The following is a 22,488-nucleotide window of genomic DNA, read 5'->3' on the forward strand; positions in this document are numbered from 1 at the left end:
GGTGCCAGCAGGGTTGGCTTCTAGTGAGGACTCGCTTTCTGGCTTACAGATGGCCACCTTCTTGTGCACCTGCACGTACAAGGCCTTTCCTCTGCATGCACCACAGAGGGGGAACAAGCTCTCCAGGGTGTGGCTCTAATCCAGTCCCGAGGGCTCCACCCTTTAAGACCTCATCCAGCCCTAATCACCTCCCAAAGGCCCCATCTCTAAATATCATCACCTTGGGGGCTAAGGCTTCAGTGTGTGTATTTTAGGGGGACACAAAATTCAATCCATGACAGTAAGTGTATAAAAGACAGCAAACCAAAAGTTGTCAACATCTCTGCCCTGGTGCACATATTCTCTGTGTGAGCTTCTAACACTGCAGAACTTGCCTCTGAGAGATGCAAGGGTGACCTGGGCAGCCAAGTCCACCCATGCATCCTTTGAGATTAAACCAAAGAGTGACCTTGGACCTGGACTAGACTTCATGGCTCTCTCTTGCAGCTGTTGAAATGTTCTTTTTTCTTTTATCTCCACTGGTCTGTAGATGGTATCAGCAGGTCCACAGGCAACGCACAGAGGAAGGGGCTCTGTGGGAGATTCTGCCTCACTCCTCGCTTCACATTCATTTCTCTTCCTACCCCCTTAATTCTCACTTGTCTGATGATTGATCCTGAGCATGTAATTGCATTGATGTTGAATCAGTCATTTATTTATTCATTGACGAAACCATTTCGTCTCTCATAAAATAGTTTAAGTACCTGCTATGTGCCAGATATGGTTCTGGGCACTGAGTGTGGAACAGTGAACAACAGAGGTGAAAACCCTGGCCTTGTGAAGCTAGGCAGAGTATGTGACAGTGCCCAGTTCTGTGGAGGAAATGACGCAAGTGGGAATGGGCAGAAAGGTGTGCTGGGGGTCACTTTAAACAGGGTGGTCGGGGAAAGCATCACCTCACCCCAGCTTGAAGAGAAAGTCAAGATCTGTTGAGGAGTGGATGGATTTTCCTTCCTTACCCATAATAAATATCCTTTCTAACCTCCCTCTATGGGGACATTTTCTGCCGTATCTCAAAATCTAAGTCTACCAGTTATCTCTGGTTAAGTCCCACTGACAGCCTTGCCTATCTTGGCAATAAGTTTGCTGCTAATTTAATGTAGTTTGTTCAGTGATGCCAGTGGTATCTGGTTTCTAACACCCTAAGTCTCTCTTTTGAAAGCCTTCATTATACCCAGTGGTAGTATCAAGAGCTATCATGTGACAAGCGCCTACCACGTGCTAGATACTTTACAGATACCCTAGTCCTTAGTCACCCAACAATTAAGCCACCAGTTAGCCTTTGAGACAAATGTTATTATTAACCCCCTTTAGAGATGAGCATTTTGAGGCCCGGGGAGGATGAACTTCTTGTCTAGGTTTATAAACCAGCTGGGAAACCTGTGCCCGAGTCAAAGGTTTTTCTCTTTTCACCACACTGGGCTGCAGGTCTCCTGAGATAGGTCAGTTCCCCTATACTAGAGTTGAGAGCTCATCGTTGAGACTAGCTCTTGCAGGCACATTTCTTTAGGCCTTGACAACTGTGTCCTCTCAAAGCGGGTCCTACCACTCCCTAACATCTTAGAAAGCAGAGGAGCTTCCCATTTCTTGATCTTCTCAATTTCAATTTCAGTTTTGCTCTAGTCTAATAGTGTACATATCTTCCGTATAGCCATGTCAAGTGTTCTGTCTTTGGATAAATTCATTTCCGTTATTACCAGAGTATAATCAAGAAAAGTCAGTACCTTTCCCTTTTGATTACACAGCACCTATTCTAGCACTTATTTCCTAGCAATTCTGCTGTCCTTTCTTTTTCCCCCAGAGGATATTTGTAAGTAGGCTTCATTTCAGGATTCTTCCATGCCAATTCTAAATCTTTGGCATGTTTTTGCTGCTTTCAACATTGTTGTCCTCATCCTTTTTACATTGATACAGTTGATACTGCCTCCCACCATCACCCCTCAATCAAATACCCTTTGATATATTTCTCTTTCATGTGTATATATATATATATATATATATTTTTTTTTTTAGGGGGTCATATGGTCATATCCATTCCCAATGTTGATCTTTTCCACTCTCACATGTGTGTGTATGTGTATCAGGTACCCAAGCCATATATCTTTCATTCTTCTTAAATCATAATGTGCTGTCACATCCTCCATCACCCTCTGCCATTAAATCAGTGCATTTCAGTGCCTCAAGGAAGGGCCATACTTTTTAAAAATAGTCATTACTAGGCTTTAATCGTTTAGTTGGGTGTATTTATGTCCTCAGGGAAATAGTGGCCTTTAGATCTGGAATCTCTATATTTCCAACATCCCTTTTATATTCCCAAAGGTAATACTGTTACCTTCATTTGAATGGCTATGATAAAAAGCTGATAATCAAAGTGCTGACACAGATGCAGGACTATAACTGCATTTCTGGTGGGAATGTAAAATGATGCAGCTGCTTTGAAAAATAGGGTCACAGGGAATTCCCTTGTGGCACAGCAGGTTAAGGATCTGGCGTTGTCACTATAGAGGCTTGGGTTATTGTTGTGGCGTGGGTTGGATCTCTGGCCCAGGAACTTCCACACCATGTGTGTGTGGATGAAAACAAACAAACAAACAAAAACACAGTGTCACAGTTCCTCAAAAACACAGAGTTTTCTGTGACCCAGCAGTTCAGCTCCTTGATATATACCCAAGAAAAAGGAAAACCTATGTTCAAACAAAAGCCTGCATATGAATATTCATGGAAGTATTATTTATGACATCTAAAGTGTGGAAACATCCCACATATCTATCAGCTGATGAATTAATCACCAATATGTGATCTGTCTATACATTGGAATATTATTCAGCCAGTAAAATGAATGGAATTTGGAACAGGCTACAATGTAGATGATCCTTGAATGCACTGTGCTAAGTCAAAGAAGCCAGTCACTAAAGGCCACACATATTGTGTGATTCCATTTACATAAAATGTCCAGAATAGGAAAATTCATAAAGACCAAAAGTAGAATAATCGTTGCCAGGAGTTGTGGGGAGAGGGGAATAGGGAGTGACTGCTAATGGATGTGGGGTGTCTTTGGGGGTGATGAAATTCTTCTAAAATTAGATAGTGGTGATGGTTGTATAATTCTATAAATATACTAAAAGCCACTAAATTGTATACTTTAAGGGGTTGAATTTTATAGTAAGTGAATTGCATCGCAATAGAGCTGTGAAAGAAGGAAGCAAGAAAGGGAGGAAGGGAGGGAAGGAAGGAGGGAGGGAGGCAAGCAGGAAGGAACATGGTTAACTGTGATTCTAGAGCTTCTTGGGAAAAACCAGAATACGACATGGGATGCAAGCAAAGGAACAAAAGTGGAATATAGTGAGATGTGGCAGAGAGAAATGAAACAGAGAAGTATGAGTAAGAAGCCAGATGGCAGAGTTCCACCTTCCCCACCCAGTCCATATGAATGAGTGGAACCTGGGGGGCAGTGGAGCTTTGACAGAAGTCTTCCAACCAGCTTTAAGGACTTGACAACAGCCCGAATTTAAGCCATCCTTGCTCTTTGCGACTCTGGGAGACTACTTTTCGGAGAGCTCCTCATCAACGGAGGGCAGTCATAATAAAGGAGGGATTGGTGAGAGAGGGATGGCCACGTCTCCATTGTGTCCTACCTGGCGTAGAGGGATCTAGACGTTTCCACATGCTCCCAGTAGAGGACATGGAAGGTAGTTGTATGTTGAGTGCCAGCAGGCCTGTCATGTGGCCACTGTGGTGAGGGGAAAGGTGGCCTCGTGGCAGAGGGTGCAGGTGGGCAGCTTAATCCAGGGACTGAGTGGAGGATATGCTGAGACACAGAGGACCTGAGGGACAGTCACAGGCTGAGGCTGGCCCAGGTCAGCAAGGTGGAATGCAACACTGGGCCTGGACCCGGCTGACAAAATAGACTCTGTATTTCTCAAGCCCTGGACCACATCATTGGATGCCAGGAAGGTGCTCAGTGGCGGAGTGGGAGTATCTGGCGACATTACGGTAGAGGCCAGTGAGGAGCCACTCAGAGACCCTCATACAAACATCTGTGGCCATCTTGGGAAGATTGAAATAGGGGTGGGCTATGAAACCCTGGAACATGGAGCATTTACCCAAATGTACTAAGTTTACCTAGAAGAAATTCTTTTGGATGGACAGAGAACTCAGTTTCCATTAAGAAGGAGATTTTAAGATACCCTCACCATCACCATCCATGGGAACAGGGATTTCAGATGGCGAAAAGAACACTTAACCAAGGATTCTTGTCCTTGGCACCACTGATGCTTTGCGTTGGATAATCCTTTGTGGTGGGGGTGGTCCCTGGCATTGTAAGATGCTTAGCAGCATCCATGCTGTCTACTCACTAGAGGTCAGTAGCACCCTCCCCACCCTACTCAGGAGAATCAGTCCCCTGGGGGGCAAAACTGTTCTCAGTTAAGAACTACCTCATTATAGCCATAAAGAACGTTCTGCCTTGTGTACACATCTGGAGGTGGAGGGTACGTTTTCACCCTTCTTCCCACCTGCCTGTCCAGCCTCAAATATTCTACATGATGCGAGCCAGGCAAACTTCCTGTCCTGTATGACTTCCTCCCCCTGTTGACCACTGCGAAGAGCCTGGAAGCCATGTCCTTTCATGCATAATACATGTCCTTCTTTGTATTCAGTCTTGTTTCTTACACTAAAATTACATCCTGTTTCTTTGCTCTCAGAGCCCCACAGGCTCTGTCTTGGGCTTCCTGTGTTCTTATATTATTTGTATTACCTGTTCTGAGATGTGCTTCCCCCCGGTGGTGGTATTTTAATTAGTCCTTCCAGGTTTCTTTTGACCTCCCTCATATTTCTTCTCTCCTCTACTGCCTCCCCTTCATTGCTACTCTTCCTTCTGCCTTTCTCTTTGCCTCCTCCTTCTTAAACTGGGCTCTTCTCTATTGGCTCATCTCTTGCGGCTTGTTCTCCATTGGTTTTTGGGAGGCCCAACCTTCCCCACCTCCATCCTGCCACCTCCCCCGTGGAGTCTGACGACCTTTTCTTCTGAAGATAGCAAGCTTGAGCCTTCCGTTTCCATGCCCACCTGTCCTCTTCCTCCCTAGTAGCTTCTTTCTGTTTTTATTCTGTGTTGTGCTGCAAGCTGAAATCTGCCTCTTCCTCTTTTCTACACCCGTGACAGGCCTGGGGCCCTCCCTGTGTCCACAGCTGGAGGTGGACGGCACGGTGCCTGGAAGGACACAGTGCTGGGGGGCAGTCATGCTGGGATGTGACTCCTGGACCCTCCCCTTGCCTGATCTGTGTCAGTTGGGAGTAACAACAGTGCCCAGTCCAGAGGGGTGTCGGGGGGCTAGAGGAGCTTGTGGTGTACAATGCTGAGGACATTCTAGACCATACGCTCTAGCATTTAGGCGATCCGCAGTGCATGTTTGTCAAGTAACTGATTTTATTCCATCAGTGACATCAAGTCCAAGGCCTATGGCCCAGGAAGTGCTCAAGGCAAAATGCCCTTGAACTGAATTGAGTAGACCTCTCCTTCCCACAATAGGCTTGACAGTCTGAAACCCAAACTTGACCCTCTTCATGTGTCACAGCCTTTTCTTCTTCAGGTTGACACCTCTCCTGCATCTATGGTTTGACTCCTCAAGAAAACAAAGACGTTACCTGAACCTTCCACATGGAATCCTTCTTAAACCATCCTGCTGCCTTTTCTCCTGGTGCACTCTCCAAAATAAATCCAATTTTTCTGCTGATCTGAGGCTTATATTAAACGCCCTTACTTTCTGGGAATTTAATTACGACAAATATGTCCCTAGGGTTCATGCCAATTGGATTAGCAATCAGGGTCCCCAGCGCAGGATCTGAGTGCAGCTTTTGAAGCAGATCCGCACACCAAATCTTCCCTTGGAGGACTGTCCCCACTCGCTGCCGCCCCCGGCCCCCCACTGTGGAAAGGCTTTCAGATCTTCTCCCCTCCTCGGCTGCCTCTCTGCCTGCAGCGCTCTCCTCTTCCTGCTCCTCATCCTTGACTTTCTCCTTCCTCCACCCTGCTGCCATTTTTCAGTTTTTCTTTCCTTTTCCCTCTGATTTTTACAGTCAATTTAATCCTCTTGGATAAATTGAACAGGTGGTATTAGCTCCATTGGTAGGTAAGGAAACTGAACAAAGAAACGCCTAAGTGACCTGGCCAGAGCTGAGATTACAAGTGAAAGCGCCAGCTCTCGGCCTGTGTTTTTTGTTTGTTTGTTTTTTGGTTTTTGGGTTTTTTTTTTCCCCGCTTTATGTGACCCATATTGAGTTTAAAGGGAGCATCAGTGGCAGAAGTGGATGTTACCTAGTCTCTATGGAATGTACGAAATTCTATATTTTTATCTTGAAAAGTTAATACCAATAAGGAAAGAATCAGCATGAGTTCCCTCTACTACTTGTATAGAGTATTGTTCAAGATCATTAATCCCTTCGATCCACGCTTGTCATTTGTTCTTTCAAAAATCGTTTATATACTAAACAGGAAGCAGTAATTACAAATTTAGATCACTTCACATCTATAAAATCCTTTTTGAAGCCATCATTCCATTTGAATCCTCAAAGCAATCTTGAAAGAGAGCCTTATTAACCCCATAGTACAGATCCTGAAACGGAGCCTCAGAAAGCTTCAATGATTTAATGCCCGACACAGCTAGAACACGGCAGTGCAGTGGCTTAGACACTCTTCTTCTTGACTCCAAAGTTCATATTCTTTCAATTTTAGCATTCCACTTCACACATAAAGGGGCTGCATTTCTAAAACCCATTTAGCTTAGTTTATGAATATTTATTGTTAAGAGTAGAAATGCATCAAATTTACAGACAAGCAAGGTAAAGGCAAATCAGTAATATTATGTTTAGCTATTGATATGAGCTGGAGCTGCTTGCAAAATTAGAATTCATTACCGGCAATAGATCTTTTTCATGACTAGGCTTTGCTGGATCTTATTAGCTTGTAAACAGCACCAAAATAAAAGACTTGGGGTTTAATGGGGGTAATGAAACAAGTTGATTTAGTCCCCAATTGAGTACGGTGGGCCACGGCCTGCCTGAATGCGCACTCACAGCACCCCAGGGGCTTGTGGTAGGCCCTGGGGAACCAGACTGGGCTCTGCAGAGATGGATGTGAGTCACCTGCATTTTTGGCTTTGGGAGCTTGATCCAGATTCCTGTAATGAAGTAAGAAGCCAGGAGAATTTGAGATTGGATTATGTGGCTATTTGAAAACTGAAAGTTTGTTTCCATGAATCACTAGACCAGAATTACATCCCAAGTTAGAATACCAAATGCCACTTAGTACAAGGAGGCGTGCCTCCCTCTAAGCCAGAGTTTCTTCATCTTGGGTCTGTGGAAGGACCGCGGGTGGCATGTGAGTGCACTGAAGATCAGGGGCCACGTTGTGGTGATAGGTGCTGAAGTGTGTGTTTCTGGGCAGAGACTTTGTCGCTTGTGTAGGTTTCGCCAAGGGGGCAGGGAATGGCTAGCCACTGATAGAGAGGGCAGTGGGGTTCTGGGGAGTGAGTGGGCCCACCTGAAGGGGCAGGGGGCAGAGGAAGGCCAAGGCAGATCCTAGGAAATCAACCCACTAATGTCAGATTTAATACAGTGGTTCTCGAGTCAGTGTCACATGAATCACAGATGGTGTGATTAGATTTCATGATGAGGGGTGATCGTTGGTGACTTTTGACCTGGGGCCTAAGGATGCACCATGTGAGCTTCATAAACCCCCTGAAATGAGAGGCGACATTTGGCGTGAATGTGCGTATGAACGCATTTCATATGCAGAATAAGCAGCATGTGGAGAGGAGCTCCAGCTTTCATCAGAGTCCTAGAGAGGATCCTTAATCCTTGACGGACAAGAACCACTGAGGTGGAAGAACTCTTCCCGAAGCTTTGAGCTTCTGGCAGTGACTGTTAGTCGGCTGCCTTCCTGCATCCCAGGCCCACCTTTGTATAAGTCTCTCTGTTTGTTTGACATGCCAGTGAGCTAAGTGCAGAATAATGCAGGCTGATGTGAACACAGGAGAAGGGAGAGCTCAAGGCGGGGGTTCTGAGGGGAGTAATCCAAGAAGACTCCCCAGAAGAGGCCTCTTTTGAAGTGAGGTCTAACGCGTCTGCCCAGCGCTGGCCTCCTGAGCTGGCATGCGGGAAGAAGACTGCTTGGGCAGGGACGCCTGGACAGGAGGGCTGGGGCTGACCACATAATGGAGTATTGAGTTCACACGCAGGACGAGGGATTTCCTCTTTGATTGTGTAAGACACTCTCAATGAGGAAGGCCATTGCCAGACGGAGCACTTCACAGGCTATTTATCATTATAAAGCAGGCAGGAGGAATTGACTGACCTGGCGGGTTAATCAGAATTCTGAGCAATGGCTTCATTACGTGATAATTCAGCACAGGAGATTTATACAGCCCCAGTCTTCATTAACAATGTGAATATTTCTTTAAAATAACATTTTGGAATCGAAGACAGAGTCATAAGAAGTTTCTTCCCTCACCAAAATACTCTGAATTGATTCTCACCTAATGGCGTGGATGGCACTTAGGTTACAGCACTCCCAAGAACCAGCTACAAGTCATGAGTGACTGTGCTATTATTCACACCTTGCCAGAGTTTCTAGCTCTCATAAAAGAAGCTGTCCTTGGCATCAGTGGGAAATCTCCAGGAAAACACTGGATCTGTGACAGGGCTGCTTTAGAACAGTCTGGAATCCAGATGAGGCTCTTGAGCTTCCCAATTCATTTCCAGCAAGAGCTGGACACTGCTGCCAGTAGCCCCCATGTGTCATAGGTGTGCTTCCGAAAATCATTGAATAAATGACACCCATTGAGTAAATGACAAACATATACATATATAATGAAGTTTTGAGCTAACCTGATGTGATCACTCTTGTGGAAGAAGTTTTTGTAAAGCGAAGTTTTTTTGGAATGGGAATCTCACCATGGATTTGATAAGCATGAGTTTTTGTATATCGAGTTTGCCTAAACTGAAACCTATTTATATGTGAGCCTAGGGAACCAGTAATTGCTGTCTTCATGTGTTCAAGCTGATTGGGTCAATACTGTCATACGGTCTCTAATTCTTTTGAATTGGGAGCAGATAGCCATGTTACATGAGTAACAAGCTATGAAAGTTAAGCATACAAGAAAACATTAGTTAATCAAATAAAACTTGCAATACAATTAAAATAAGACTTGTCTAATGATTTGTGTGGCAGTTGTATCCAAATATTAAGTGGTTTCTGTAAATAACTATCATTAGTGTGACTCCTGCAGGCCAGTAAAACATTTGTAGGGACAGAGGTTGTTGAAGAGAGTATTAAACAAAACTGACTGGTGGCCTCTACTAGGGCCCCTGTATCCATACATTACTCAAGCCTTTCCTTCCTTCAGCTGCTCATGCCAATGGCCCAGCTTTCAAGGAGCTCCTGATGGGCAGAGATTTATTGTGTCAGACTTAACCCCGAGAGAGCATACCTGTTCACACTGACCTTGGACCAGTCGTTCCTCAGTTTGAGCATGTCAGAATCCCCGGGAAAGCTCACTGAGCCTCACTCCCAGAGCTCCTTGTTCAGTACGCCTAGGGTTGTACTCAAGAATTTGCATTTCTAGCAAATTCCCAGGTGATCCCCTTGCTGCTGGTAAGGGGATCATGCTTTGAGAGCCACTGGCTTAGAAGAAGGACCGAGAAGCTTAGGCTACAAATGGCTAGTCAAGAGGAGAGGCCCAAGAAGTGGTCACTTTTACCCCCACCCCCACCCCTGGCATGGAGAAAGCTGCATATAGTGGTGTGTTGGCTTCGGGGTCTACTAACACTCTTCGCTGTCCCTCCCCAGAGTCTCACTTCCATGCAGGGATTTCTTCATTTGTTCAAAACTTAGTGCTCAGCACGTATTTGAATAAAGTGCAGGCCTAGGCATTGGAGATGCAGCCAAATTGGTGCTACAGCAAAGAAGTTCACAGTCTAGAAGGTGTGATGAGACATACACACAAATGGGGATCTAGGTGGACAGTGCTGCTAAGTGCATGCGAGAGGTGCAACCTATCTGACACTCTCTTGCTTCACTCCCTTCCCCTTTCCCAGGTGACAGTGTCCCACATTCTCCTTCCATAGTCACTCAACACCTCTTGCTCCATTCTCCCTCTCAGCTGATGACCTTGTTTTTGACTTCACTGAAAACAAGCCAAAGAGAACTTTTTCAAGCTTCCACAACTACCTCTCCCCAACTACCTGTACCTGAACCATGTACTCACTTCCTCTCCCATTGTACTGGATGTTAGTCAGGGTTCTCCAGAGAAACAGAACGATAGGGTGTGTGTGTGTGTGTATACTATATATGTAATGATATACAAATATATGTGTATATTTGTATATATATGCATAATTATGTATATATAATCTATATAATCTATATATCTATGTATCTCTAGATAGAGGAGAGAGAGAGACATTTATTTTAAGAAATGGGCTCATATGATTGGGGGGCTGACAAGTCCAAAATCTGCAGGGCAGGCTGGGTGACCTGGAGACCCAGGAAAGAGTTGATGTTGCAGCTGGAGTCTGAAGGCCGTCTGGAAGGACCATTCCTTCTCCCTCAAAAGAGGTCAGTCTTTTTCTTAAGGCCTTCAGTTGACTGGATGAAAGATAATCTATTTACTCAAAGTCTACTGATTTAAATGCTTATCTCATTCAAAAACACCCTCACAGAATAATGTTTGAGCAAATGTCTGGGCACCATGGTGCAGCCACATTGCATGTAAAATTGTCACACTGGGTTAAGCAGTTGTGCTTTTGCCCAGGCTGGCCCTTCCAGTGCTGCCCTAGATTCCATGCCCCTTACCTGCTCTGGGACTTCTTTCCTGCTGTTGTTCCATTGCTCTTCTTTGTCATCATTTTTTTGTCACACTATTGGTCTTTTCTGTAGCATGGGGACATTCTACAGTATCTCTCATCATTACAAACCCTTCCTTGACCCTACATCCTCCTCCAGCTGCTGTCCCATGGCTCTGCTCCCCGTAACAGCAAAACTCACCCAGAGAGTTGTCTATACTTGTTAAAGAACCCACTTCTACTCCTCCCATTCTCCTTTGAACCCACTACAGTCAGGCTTTCTTCCCCTAGAACTACTCCTGTCAGAACTACCAGTGGTTGGTTCCCTTGGTGTCAAGTCCAGTGGTCATGGCTCAGTCTTCATCAAGCAACAGCATTTGGTGCCCTTGGTCACTGTCTCCTTCTTCAAACATACTCTTCAATTGACTCTCAGGACACCTCACTCTTTGGCTTTTACTCAAACCATCCACTAACTTCTCAGTCTCTGTTGCAGATTCTTCCTCCTCCGTCAGGTGCCTAATCATAGGACTACCCTTGGGGTTAGTCCTTGGCCGTCTCCTCTTTTCTATGAATGTCTGCTTGCTAGGTGATCTCATCCGGCCTGGTGGCTTAAAATAGTTTGAATATACTGATGACTCCAAAGTTACTCATGACTGTATAACTGCAAACTGTGATCAATGCTCTGAAGAAAAGATGCATGGGGCTGCAACATCGGATTCCAGGGAGTCTTGTCCCAGTTTAGAATGGGAGACCACAAACCTTGAGTTTCAGGCCATTATGCAGTCTGGGACCCGTTTTAGCCAATAAAGTTTTACTAGAAGTCCACCACCCCCACTGGTTTGTATCATCTGAGATTGCTTTCGCACTGCAGTGGCAGAGTCTAATTGTTGCAACAGAGACTACACAACCTACAAACCTGACAATATTTACTCTCTGTCCCTTTATAAGAAAATCTGTTGACTCCTTGGCCAGGAGATCAAAGAACAGATGACCTTTGAGTTGAGGTCAGAAAGGCAAATATGAATTATCCAGGCAAAGGAGGAAGGAGAGAGTTCCAAGCCACCAGAACAGCATTTGTACAAGCCTTCTGAGGGAAGGGAGCATGGGGAGTCAAGGGACCTGATGGAGAGCTAGTGTGGCTGGAGAATGAGAGCAAGTGTGCGTGCATACCAGATGAGATTGGTCAAAGATGGAGGCAGTTGTATGCTTTACAAACACTACCTAAAGCAAAGCTTCCAAAACTTTATTGTGTATGAGAGCCACATGTTAAAATGCGGATTCTGGCTCAACAGATCTGGGATGGAGCCTGTGATTTGCATTTCAAACAAGCTCCTAAGTGATGCCTAAGTAGCAAGTGCCATATGCCACCAGGGAAGCAGAAGGGCATGATCTCATTAAAGCTGAGTGGTTAGATGAGGAGCTTGAGGGGGAGGAAGGAATCAAGGATGGTCCCAGGTTTCTAACTGGAATAGCCCAGTGGGGTCACTTGCTGGGAAGGGCAGGCTGGGAACCAAGAAAGTCTGAGTGTGAAGAGGATGATTTAAATCTTAGATAAGCTGAATGTGTGGTGTCTGTGGGATATTTACATGAAGACCAGCAGGTAGATGAATATTCAAGGTTGAAGCTGGAAGCGGGGGTGGGGGGGTGGGGGGATTCAGATTAAGGAAAGTTTTTTCAAAAGTTGATGAGACTTGAATATCTTTATATGCTTAGGGGAAGGTATCGGCGATGGAGCAAGGTATTATGGGGATGAGTCCAGAAGCATTGTTACCCTTGGGAAGGAAGTGGGGGGTATGACAAGTAAGAGTAGGTATTTATGTGGATGTGCTGGGTGGAGCTTGAGGGCACTCACTGCTGGTCTTTGCGACAAAGGAAGCAAGGCCTATGAAGGGACAGGGTATAAGGTCAAAAAGAGGAGACGGGGAGGAACGAATTGATGGCATGTGAACGTGTATCAGTGTGTGTGCAAAATATCAAAAATTTGCATCTTCTGATAAAAGGTTATCTTATTGTCATTTAAGGAACACGATTAAGTGTTGTTTTGGAAAAAGCATGGAACTTAGACTCAAGAAGACTGTCGTTATCCTCCTATTTGACCCTTGACAAATCCTTTCCCCTCTTTGGCCCTCAATTTCCTCATTTGTAAAATAAGAGCATTGGAATTGATCTGTAAACTGTCATCTGGTTTTATGGTTCTGACTCAATACAACACATGATTTTTAAATTTAGCATAGAGATAAAGAAATGCGTAATAGAAATATTTACATTTTATCTTGGATCTTAATGAGAAATACCTTGTCTGCCTAGAATTGGATGAGAGTCAAATAAACATTTCATTTCAAATCACCCTAAAGGGAATCAATGCATTATAAAGGATAAGAAATGTGTAGGGATTTAAGCCTTGCAGAATTTCTGACTAAGAGTACACGATACTGTACAACATTTATAATCTTCAAAGTGTTTGCTAATTGTGAATCTATATTCACAAAGTGCCCTGGGAGATTGTTACTTCCTTTTAAGATGATGTAGAAACTGAGACAAGGAAATCGTGACTTGTCTGGGGCTTTGGAGGGAATCTTGCAATCCTGTTCGTTAAAACTAGGGCCTGAAGAAGCGTTACGCTGGGCTGATTTTCTTTCCTTGAAGTGACAGGGCTCTGGAGGAAGCCTGTGGGGGACCTGGGCCACATCACCTTTACCTTCACCCTCACGTCATGACATAAACTGTATCCCATCAACAGAGTTTCCTTCTTTCAGGGGATATTTGAGAAGGCTCTGGAGAGCTGGGACCATGTACAATTTGTCTTGGTATTTCCTGTAGTAGTTGAATAGGAATTTATTTCTCTTGAAGCACTCTTTTTTAGAATGAGAAAACTAGATTTTTCCCAGCTCAGGTCTGGCTACCATCAGAAGAGTAATGACTATTCCTCAGGTTCAGAGTTTCACTTACAGAGAATATAGTTCTTAAACTGGTTCCTGGCAGGAATTGGTTTTTGCCTCATCTGCTCTCTGGAATAAGAAGGTGGATCTCAGCCTCTCACTTAGGTGCTGTGGGCCAGTGTAACTCAAGTTCTGCTCTTTTCTTTTCCCAGCTAGAAGTCCAGAGCAAAAGTGCCTCTTCCTATTGACCTCAAAGGCTTTGGTGAAGAAAAGTCTTAAGTACGCTGAGCTCTTAGAACAAAGGTGTTATATACATGCAAAATATTATCATATGTACACACTAGATAGTTTACATCCAAGATAAATTTTAAAATCAAAATAAAAAAGAGTTTGTAGAGTAGTTGTTAATAAATATAAATGGATATACTGGGACCTGTCTGCTTCACAGGGGAGTTGAAAGAAGTAATTGATGCTTGTAAAGTTCCTTGAAGTCTTTGAATTAAAGAGCCTAGAATTTGCAAGCTATGATTACCTTCTGTATCATAAATGTTATAATTAATACGCACATATTTTCCAATTCAGATGCATAGCTAGGACTTGTTCAAAATGAATAAACCCTTTAAAATGAGTATTTTGGGGAGTAGCCTCTATCTCCTTTAGAGTTCTGACTCATTTGGATGGCGACCAATTGATACAGACTCCAGTCTCATCCAAGTACATTTACCACCTGTATTTCATAATTTTAGTAATCTGCCTTGCATTTGTGGCAGGAAGAACTGAAATAACCTTGTGTTATGATTTATTCAAGCTTGACAGAAATCAGGAGCCAAATAAAAGGGAAGACAGATATTTCTCTGTCTAACAAGGTTACCTCAGATTGCTTGATGTTCTCTATGACATTTGCTTGAAAAATATTCATCCAGCTTCATTAAACTGTCTTTGGTAGGTAGCAACTAAAAATTCCCTGTAGTCTATATTTTCAGATTCCCAAACGATTGGCATTTGAGTTGGAAGGGGAGGCGGGATACACAAGCGGGTGGGCCGGAATTGGGGCAGGCAGTGGAGGGCAGCCACGGGACAGGGGAAGGGAGTGACTAGTGGTCTTTAAACAGCAAAGACCTTTGGAAATTTTAAGAAACATACTGTATTTACATTCATTTGCTGAGGAGGTAGATATGAGTAGTTCACATTACAAACAGTTGTTCCATTTAGGTGCATACTGTTCAGAAGGACAGAGAACAAAATGCCTCTGCCCAAGCTCGCCCGGTCAGAGTGGACTAAGGAAAACCAAAAGGAGATTGTGGTTTTTATATTTCCAAAACACTCGAACACTGTTCACTGTGAAATTCTTTCAAGTTTGCTATAGACTTGAAAATGTTCTAATAAAATGTTGGAGGGAAAAGATAAAGAAATGCCTCTTTCCTCCTAGCCCACAGCCAGCTCTCCCTGCCTCAGGCATCATCAATTGCACAGAAGAGGAATTCCCCAGGTCTGTTTAATTGCATTGTAAGTTATCCATTCCAGAAGGTTCTTTGCCTTTCTAAAGTGAATATTAGGCATTTCTCTCCCACCATCTAAAGAAGGATAATAAGGTTATTAGAGCCATGCATGGTATCAGGTCCTTAAACATACTGAATCATAGAGGAAATAGGGAAAATAGTGACAGACCTTCACACATACACATTATTAAACACCTAAGTAGCCAAAGGTGACTTGAGATTTTCCTTTTGGCGATGAGGGTGAGGGAAAGGGGAAGGGAAAAATGGTCGACAGGAAATGAAAAAAGGCGGTGGTCATCATTATATGGTGTACCCAGTAGGTTCTTTAAAAAATGTGGATTGATTCTTTAGAAAGTGAATTAACCAAATCTTGTTGTTCATTTACTTTTGAAATTATGAAGATGATTGTCTTTTCCCAACCCCAAACTGGAGCACATACTCTGAAACTTGGTCTCCCTGGAAAATTCAGGATAGGTAATATAACCACACTCTGATTCTAGCCTCTCTCCTTGTACTTCATAGAGCTGAAAGAAAACACTTGCGAGAAGTTCTAGGAATATTTGTCATGAATCTCATTTTATGTGAAGGGACAATTGGCATTTTGAGTTGGAGTCCTGGGGCTGAAAGCACATGTGCGTAATGTAAATATCTTAATTGTCATTCATTATACGTCTTAGGGAGGTACATTATTATACATGATTATGCCTATACCTCTAAAGAGGTAGGTTCCTACCTACAGTGACCACATTTCCCAAATCCCAAACTGAGAAGCAAAATTGCAAATGTGGTCTGACAAAGATTGGATTTTTGAAAATTGATGCTGTCCTGGAAAAGCTCAATTGTGCCTTGCTTGGCAGTTGCTATGTCCAGTGTGCCTGCACTTTTTAAGTAAGTCCTAGGAGACTTTAAGCTGAGCTCAAGTCTGCAGGACCTAAAGCAAGGCGGAGCCAGCCTGTTCTTCAGAGGGAAAAGGTCAGAAGGGGGTCATGACTGGGCGACCCCAGAGCCATTTGGTTGTGTATCTTTTGCAGCTGGGGAAACTGAGGGAGTGCCGTAGTGGAAGCTTCAGGAACAAGAGAACAAGGTCTCCGTTTGGCAGGGGGGAGAGGGGCGGGGACGAAACTAGTATTTCCAAGGGCCGGCAGGACCATGGGAGGCTCCGCACTTAGCCTGGGGGCGGGAGCCCCGGCTCACTGTGTGTGGGCACACCCTCTGTTATGGGCTGAATCGCCCCCCCCCCCGCAATTTATATGCTGGAGTCCAAAAGCCCAGGGCCTCAGAATGTGACTGTATCTGGAGGCAGGGTCTTTAACGAGGTAAATGAGGTCCAGGGACATCATTAGGGTGGGCCCTACTCCAATCTGATGGGTGTCTATACAAAGAGGCTATTAGGACACAGACACAGACACAGAGGGAAGCCCACGTGGAGACATAGGGAGCAGGCGACCCTCTACAGTCAAGACAATAGGCGTCTGAATAAAGCGACCCTGCCAACAAACACCTTGCTCTCAGCTTTCCCGCCTCCAGAGCTGGGGGGCCATACATGTCCATTGTTTCAGGCCCCATCTGTAGGAGTATGTTATGAAGCCCTAGCAGACTAATGCCCGGGCATAATATAGATGCCACGCAGGGGGTCCAGCAGGAAGGGCGCCACGTGGGCCTGGCAGAGAAAAGGCTATTTGGGATGGCTTAGCCTTGATGTTGTACTCACCTGCTCCGAGCAGCGAGCTTCACAGAGAAACCTAACAGAAAATGTGACCCTCCCTGAGGCCTAACAGGCTGTGAATTTTCTACACCTGCTTCAGCTTCTCCAGAGTGATGTGAGCACCAGTGTGAAGCTGGACCAGGCCTTATATGAAACCAGCTTGCAGAGAAGCTGAGAGGGTTGTGCGGGAATGCCCCTCTAGAAATGCCCCTCCAGTACCGCCAGAGAGGGCCATGGGACCATCAACTGACACCGCAATCGCTGTGGGAATTGGATCACACAAGGACGGTGTTAGGTGTAGTTAGTTCACTTTCCTCTCTTCCCCGGATTCCGGCTTTTTCCCCGAAGAAAAGGAATTGAGTTTAACCAAGACACCAGCCCATCCTTGGGCTCTTGCCTAGGCACAGCGGGAGGTCTGGCCTTGTCAGCCCGAGAAGGCAAAGACTGAGAGGGGAGGTGATCTGGGCACGCAGGTGAGGAGGAAGTTCTCTCCACTCCCCTGTCTGTGGTTCCTCTGGGCTCGGGCTGCTCCTGCTGTGGTGTGTGCTCTGTCTCGTGTCCTCCCCACATCCAGCCCACCAGCTAGGGCTTGTCATGATCTGCATTTCAGTGGTGAGGAAACAGAGGTTCAGAGAGTGAAAGGGCCAGGGCCAGAAGCCAGGTCTGCATGACTCAAAGCTGGTGCCCCTAATTACCCTGCTTGCCACCTCCCCCCTTAAAGGATATAAATAGATCATCCTGCACTTACTCATTAAATCCCAGGATGCTAAAATGAAAGAACAACTTCCTTCCTGGAACTCCTTGTACACATCCTGAAACTGAAAGGAGGCACTTTAGGACAAATTGAAGGCGCTTGTCTTTGTGTCATGGGGAATAAAAATACTACTTGTTTTTCTAACCTCAAGTTGAAGAGCCTTAAAAGATTGGCTTGAGAAGGGTGTAGATCAATTCCCTAGACACCTAGAGGGGAGAAATGGGGGGATTGCTTTTCTCAAAGCAAAGCAAACAAAAATGCTCCCTACCCAACAGAGAATTTATGTATAATCCCCCTAGGACTGTGCAGGCAGCCAAAGCCACAAGTGCTTTGACCTTGGGGTGAGGTTTTCTGGAGTCCATCAGTTTTAGCTTTGGACTCCAGTGAGAGCTCAGGATGGGTTAGCTCTGATGGATGTGAAGATGAGTTGAAAGTACCAGTTCATTGAATTGTCATAGCAACCCTGAGATAGTGACTATCATCACCCCCATTTATTTATTGGTCTCTTAGGGCCGCACCCACAGCATGTGGAAGTTCCCAGGCTAGGGTTTGAATCGGAGCTGTAGCTGCTGGCCAACACCACAGCCACAGCAACGTCAGATCCAAGCCGCATCTGCGACCTACACCACAGCTCACGGCAGTGCTGGATCCTTCACCCACTGAGCGAGGCCAGGGATCGAACCTGTGTCCTCATGGATGCTAGTCAGTTTCATTTCTGCTGAGCCATGATGGGAACTCCACCCCCATTTTTCAGGTGAGGACCTTGAAGCCATTTCACACTGACCAGAAACTGATGGGGAGTTACCTGATCCTTTTATAATTCATTTTTTAAAGAGAATGTTTAATTAATTATTACTTCAGAAATGCAGTTAGTAAAGAAAGTTATTCATATAATTCATTGCAATTTGACATGGTGAAATATTTGGAAATGTATAGCTCCAAATGGGGAAAACCTTAAAAAAAAAGATGATGATGATGATAAGATGGGGCTGTTTATTGGCTTAGATCATGTCCTGCTGGGCTAGTAGAGAGGTTCAGGAAGTTTAGAGAAAACCCCAACCTTTGTGGGCAACATCAAGGACAGCAGTGGCCACACTCGCTCATAACTCATCACATGGAGCCTCTGAACCAGCTGGAATGACCTATTTCTGATGTCAAAGCGCAGAACATAAGAAATCAGTCATCCTGTACCACTAAGGTAACTCAAAAATCCAGAAACATGCACAAAAGGGACATACACAACAAATCTGTGGCTTAAGTCCCATTCCTACACCAAAATTCGCTACTCTCAATGCTTATTCTACTTGCTGTCGCAGGCTACACTTTGCTCACATCCACTGGGGGTAGAAATCCCAAGCATAGCAACAGTGTCCAAGCAGAAGCAGCAGTCAAATGTCCTTAACTAGCAGAGAAGGGCCCAAGTAACAATAATCAAGCTCAGAAGCTGGATCAGAAGTAGGTTTAGTTTTAGCAGGCCTGCCTGAGGGGTGTGGGGCAGTCAGGGATAGGAATGGCAAGGCGGGATAGGCAGCCCCTGGCTTTTAGGTTTTTGCACCAGATCTATTACAGTCTTGTGCTTCTTGGAAGGCCGGTTGAATGTACCTCAGCTAACTAAGAGAACCTGCTGGCAAAGGGGGCCTGATTTTCCCCAGAAATAATAATAATTACCATTGAGTGATAGTTTATCCTCTGCCAGATACTATTCTAAGCACACATTACCTCATTTAATTTTATTAATGGATAAACAACAACCCTATGTGGCAGGCACAATTATTATACCCCATTTTACATATGGAGAAACTGAGGCTCGGGAAGGTTAAGAAACTTCTGAGGTAACACAACTTCAAATTAGCAGGGTTACAGTTCTAATCTTGGTCCGTGTGACTTCTTGAATCCAACTCTTTATCCACTAGGCCAGGGGATAGCAAACTTTTCTGTAAAGGGCCAGATAGTAAATATTTTCAGTCTTGCAGGCCACATGGTCTTTGTCACAGCTACACAACTCTGCTGTCACAGTGCAAAAACAGCCATAGAGAATACATAAATGCATAGGCATGGCTGTGTTCTAATAAAACTTTACTTAAAAAGGTAGTGGGGAACCAACTTTGGCTGTAGTTTGCTGGCTCCTGAACTAGGCTATGACACTTCCCTAATTGTCTGCAGCAACAAGTTGCCCTTGTCTTAGAATTAAACAACCTGGAGTCAGAGACAGTGATCTAAGAGAAGGAAATAGAACTGAACTGAAGAGTTTGGATTTGAGCCTGAATAGTGCCACTAACTTTCTGTGGGATTTTGGTCAAGTTGTATAAAGACTTTGTGCCCTGATTTCCTTATTTGCAAATTCAACTGAGAATCACTGTTCTATCTATCTCTCTGGAATATATGTTTTCAGGAGGATGGGGAAAACACGGATGGTCTTTATGTTGAAAAATAAAATTGCCCTGCAAATCTTACTTTTCCTTACACCAGGGAGTGGCCGCCTGGAGCCCTGAGCCATGATTTCAGCATAGATCATGTCCTAGGCCTGGCCTCTGGTGCCTTTCGAAGGAGCAGCAGGTGAGTTGGTGGCACTGGCATATCTGCATGAAGGTCGATTCCTATGGCAACAAACAAAATCAGAAGCAGCTCCCACGCTGTGCAAAAGAACAATGGGAGGATAGCAAACCAGAAAGTGAAAATCAGACGAGATAGGGAATTTCAAGGAGAGACGGTTAAGCTCAGCTTGAGTGGCTAGCGCTGATACCAGAATAAACTGCTGTTGTTGATAATGTGCCATCTCTCTCAGCGATAGGGGTTGTTTTCATCGGGTGAGAGAGCTCTCTTGCTTTGTTGAAACATGTGTTCATGAGACCATTAAACAGTCAAATAATACATTCCTCCCTGACAAGGAGCTCTCCTCAGTGCCAGTTGCCAAAAGAAAGCACTTCCTTTTGCCTTTCTGTCACATCTGGGCACAGGGTAGAAGCTCTCCAACTAGTCCCAGAAAGCTTAGCTCCTAGAAGGAGGTTGCAGAGAGGGGCCCAGGGGACCAGCACACTTGAGCTGTAATGGCCTGGACAGGTGATTTTGTCCAATGCTCCATGTTTACAGTAGGGAAACTGAGACCTGAGAAATGGCTGGCTGAAATCCCTCATTGTCAATAGCAGGACCTTTGTTAGAACCCAGGTCTTGTGACTCTCCTGCCCAATGACTTGTCCCGTGTTTGGAATCTGCAGTGTCTACTTCAGTACACTCCTGTGCATTGCAGCTGTTTTCATTGACACACCCTGATGTAGGCAGAGGAACCAAAGCAAGAGTTTCATTGCATATTACTTATTTTTACAAATCTTCAATCCACGCCAGTCAGTGTGTCTCTTTCCTTGAAAAGAAATAAAGGAAAAGGTGCTCTGCATCTCTGTGTTTCAATGCAACAGTTTGGGAACATTTAGATCCTAAGCAGTATCTTGTTCTTTTCTCTTTGTCCCAGTTGTTATTACTTAGTGTGACATTGAAAATAGTTGAAAGTGCTCCTCAGTGTTTTAAGAGAATAAGCTGTATTGATTATAAGACAACTTTTCTAAAGTGTTCCTTCCCTAACAATTGTTAGACCCAGCCATTGTGTAGTACCTTTTAACTAATACTCAGTAAATTAGGCCATTTCAGTTACCAAACAGTAAAGTATTTTCTTCCAGCTTTGCCAGCCTATGAAGAACTCAAACAACAAAACCTCCTAGTGCCTGTACATGGCAGGCAATGAGAGTTTGCTTTTCTCCTAGTTAGCTTATCAACATCTGTGCCTATTTGCACAGAGCTTTATTTTTTCCCTAATATTTCCAGACATAGTATTTCCTTAATATTGCCAAGGTGTTCATTTGTATCTTATACATTGTACACTTGAGGAAATGTGGGGTCAAGAAGAGGTTAAATATGGTGGTTAAAAACATGGAGTTTGGAGTCAGAGTGGAGGTCAAGCCCCAGCTCCTCTATTTTCCTAGTGCTGTGACCTTGAGAGAATCACCCAAACTGCCTCGTCAGTTTTCTTATTGATACGCTGGGGAAAAGAATGGTACCTGCCTCCCAGGATTGACTTGCAAGTGAAATGAGCTGATGCAGGCTTTGCTTGGCAGAGGTGTGCTCAATAAGTGTTAGCTATTATTTCCTTGGGGAGCCTGAGAAGTTTATCATACTTATTTTCTGTGATCCAGGAAGAAACAGAAAATGTTTATTTTGAAGCCATGAATAATGTTAGATAAAAATACGGAAATACCAATTGTTAGTGCTGACACACACCCCCTCTTTGTTAAGCCTACTTAAAGTCAATTTCTCCATCAAAACTTCCGTGCTGCAAAACAATTTTTTTTTTCTGTCAGCCAAATGCCTTCCCATTTTCAGTGTAACTGGTGTATTGTATTATTGCTACATTATTTCCCACTGAAATATCTTTCCGCCAGAGCATATGATGTCATTTATAGCTAGTGGCACAAGCATTTTTTCCATATTGTGTCAATTAAGCATGTCATAGGATTTAATATTTACAGTCTTGTACGGTTCGCTGAACTACTTGGAGGAAAAGAGAAATAATGACAAGGGGAACAAAATGAGAGATTCTATGCTCAGCACCAAAGAACTGAGGGTACAATCCTACCCTGTTGATTTCATTAGTGAATATTAAATATAATTATGAGACTTGGAATGAACATACTGATAACTTTGGTGAGCGTTTCAAAGAACAAATTAATATTTAAATATTTAATATCTAGAACTCAAACTTTTGCACTGAAGCTTGCCAATTCT

The 22,488-nt window shown here is 44.3% G+C and overlaps 1 protein-coding gene across 4 annotated transcripts in view; it reads left to right on the forward strand.

Moving 5' to 3' along the window:
• FMR1NB (FMR1 neighbor) overlaps positions 1-22,488 on the forward strand; it is a 307,469-nt gene that overhangs the window by 233,025 nt on the left and 51,956 nt on the right. The window contains exon 6 of one of the 4 annotated variants that reach the window (XM_085006506.1): positions 5,628-9,230. The exons of the other annotated variants lie outside the window; for them this stretch is intronic. Coding sequence (XP_084862632.1) covers positions 5,628-5,657 — 30 coding nt within the window. The 3' untranslated portion in view covers positions 5,658-9,230. Of the gene's footprint in view, positions 1-5,627; positions 9,231-22,488 lie in introns of those variants that run through there. 4 annotated transcript variants of the gene reach the window in all.

The sequence above is a fragment of the Sus scrofa genome, chromosome X (assembly GCF_054392235.1).
Source record: "Sus scrofa isolate SSC_HxYL_T2T_F1_AM1 chromosome X, Sscrofa_HxYL_maternal_Yorkshire_Landrace_v2.0, whole genome shotgun sequence".
Lineage (NCBI taxonomy): Eukaryota > Metazoa > Chordata > Mammalia > Artiodactyla > Suidae > Sus > Sus scrofa.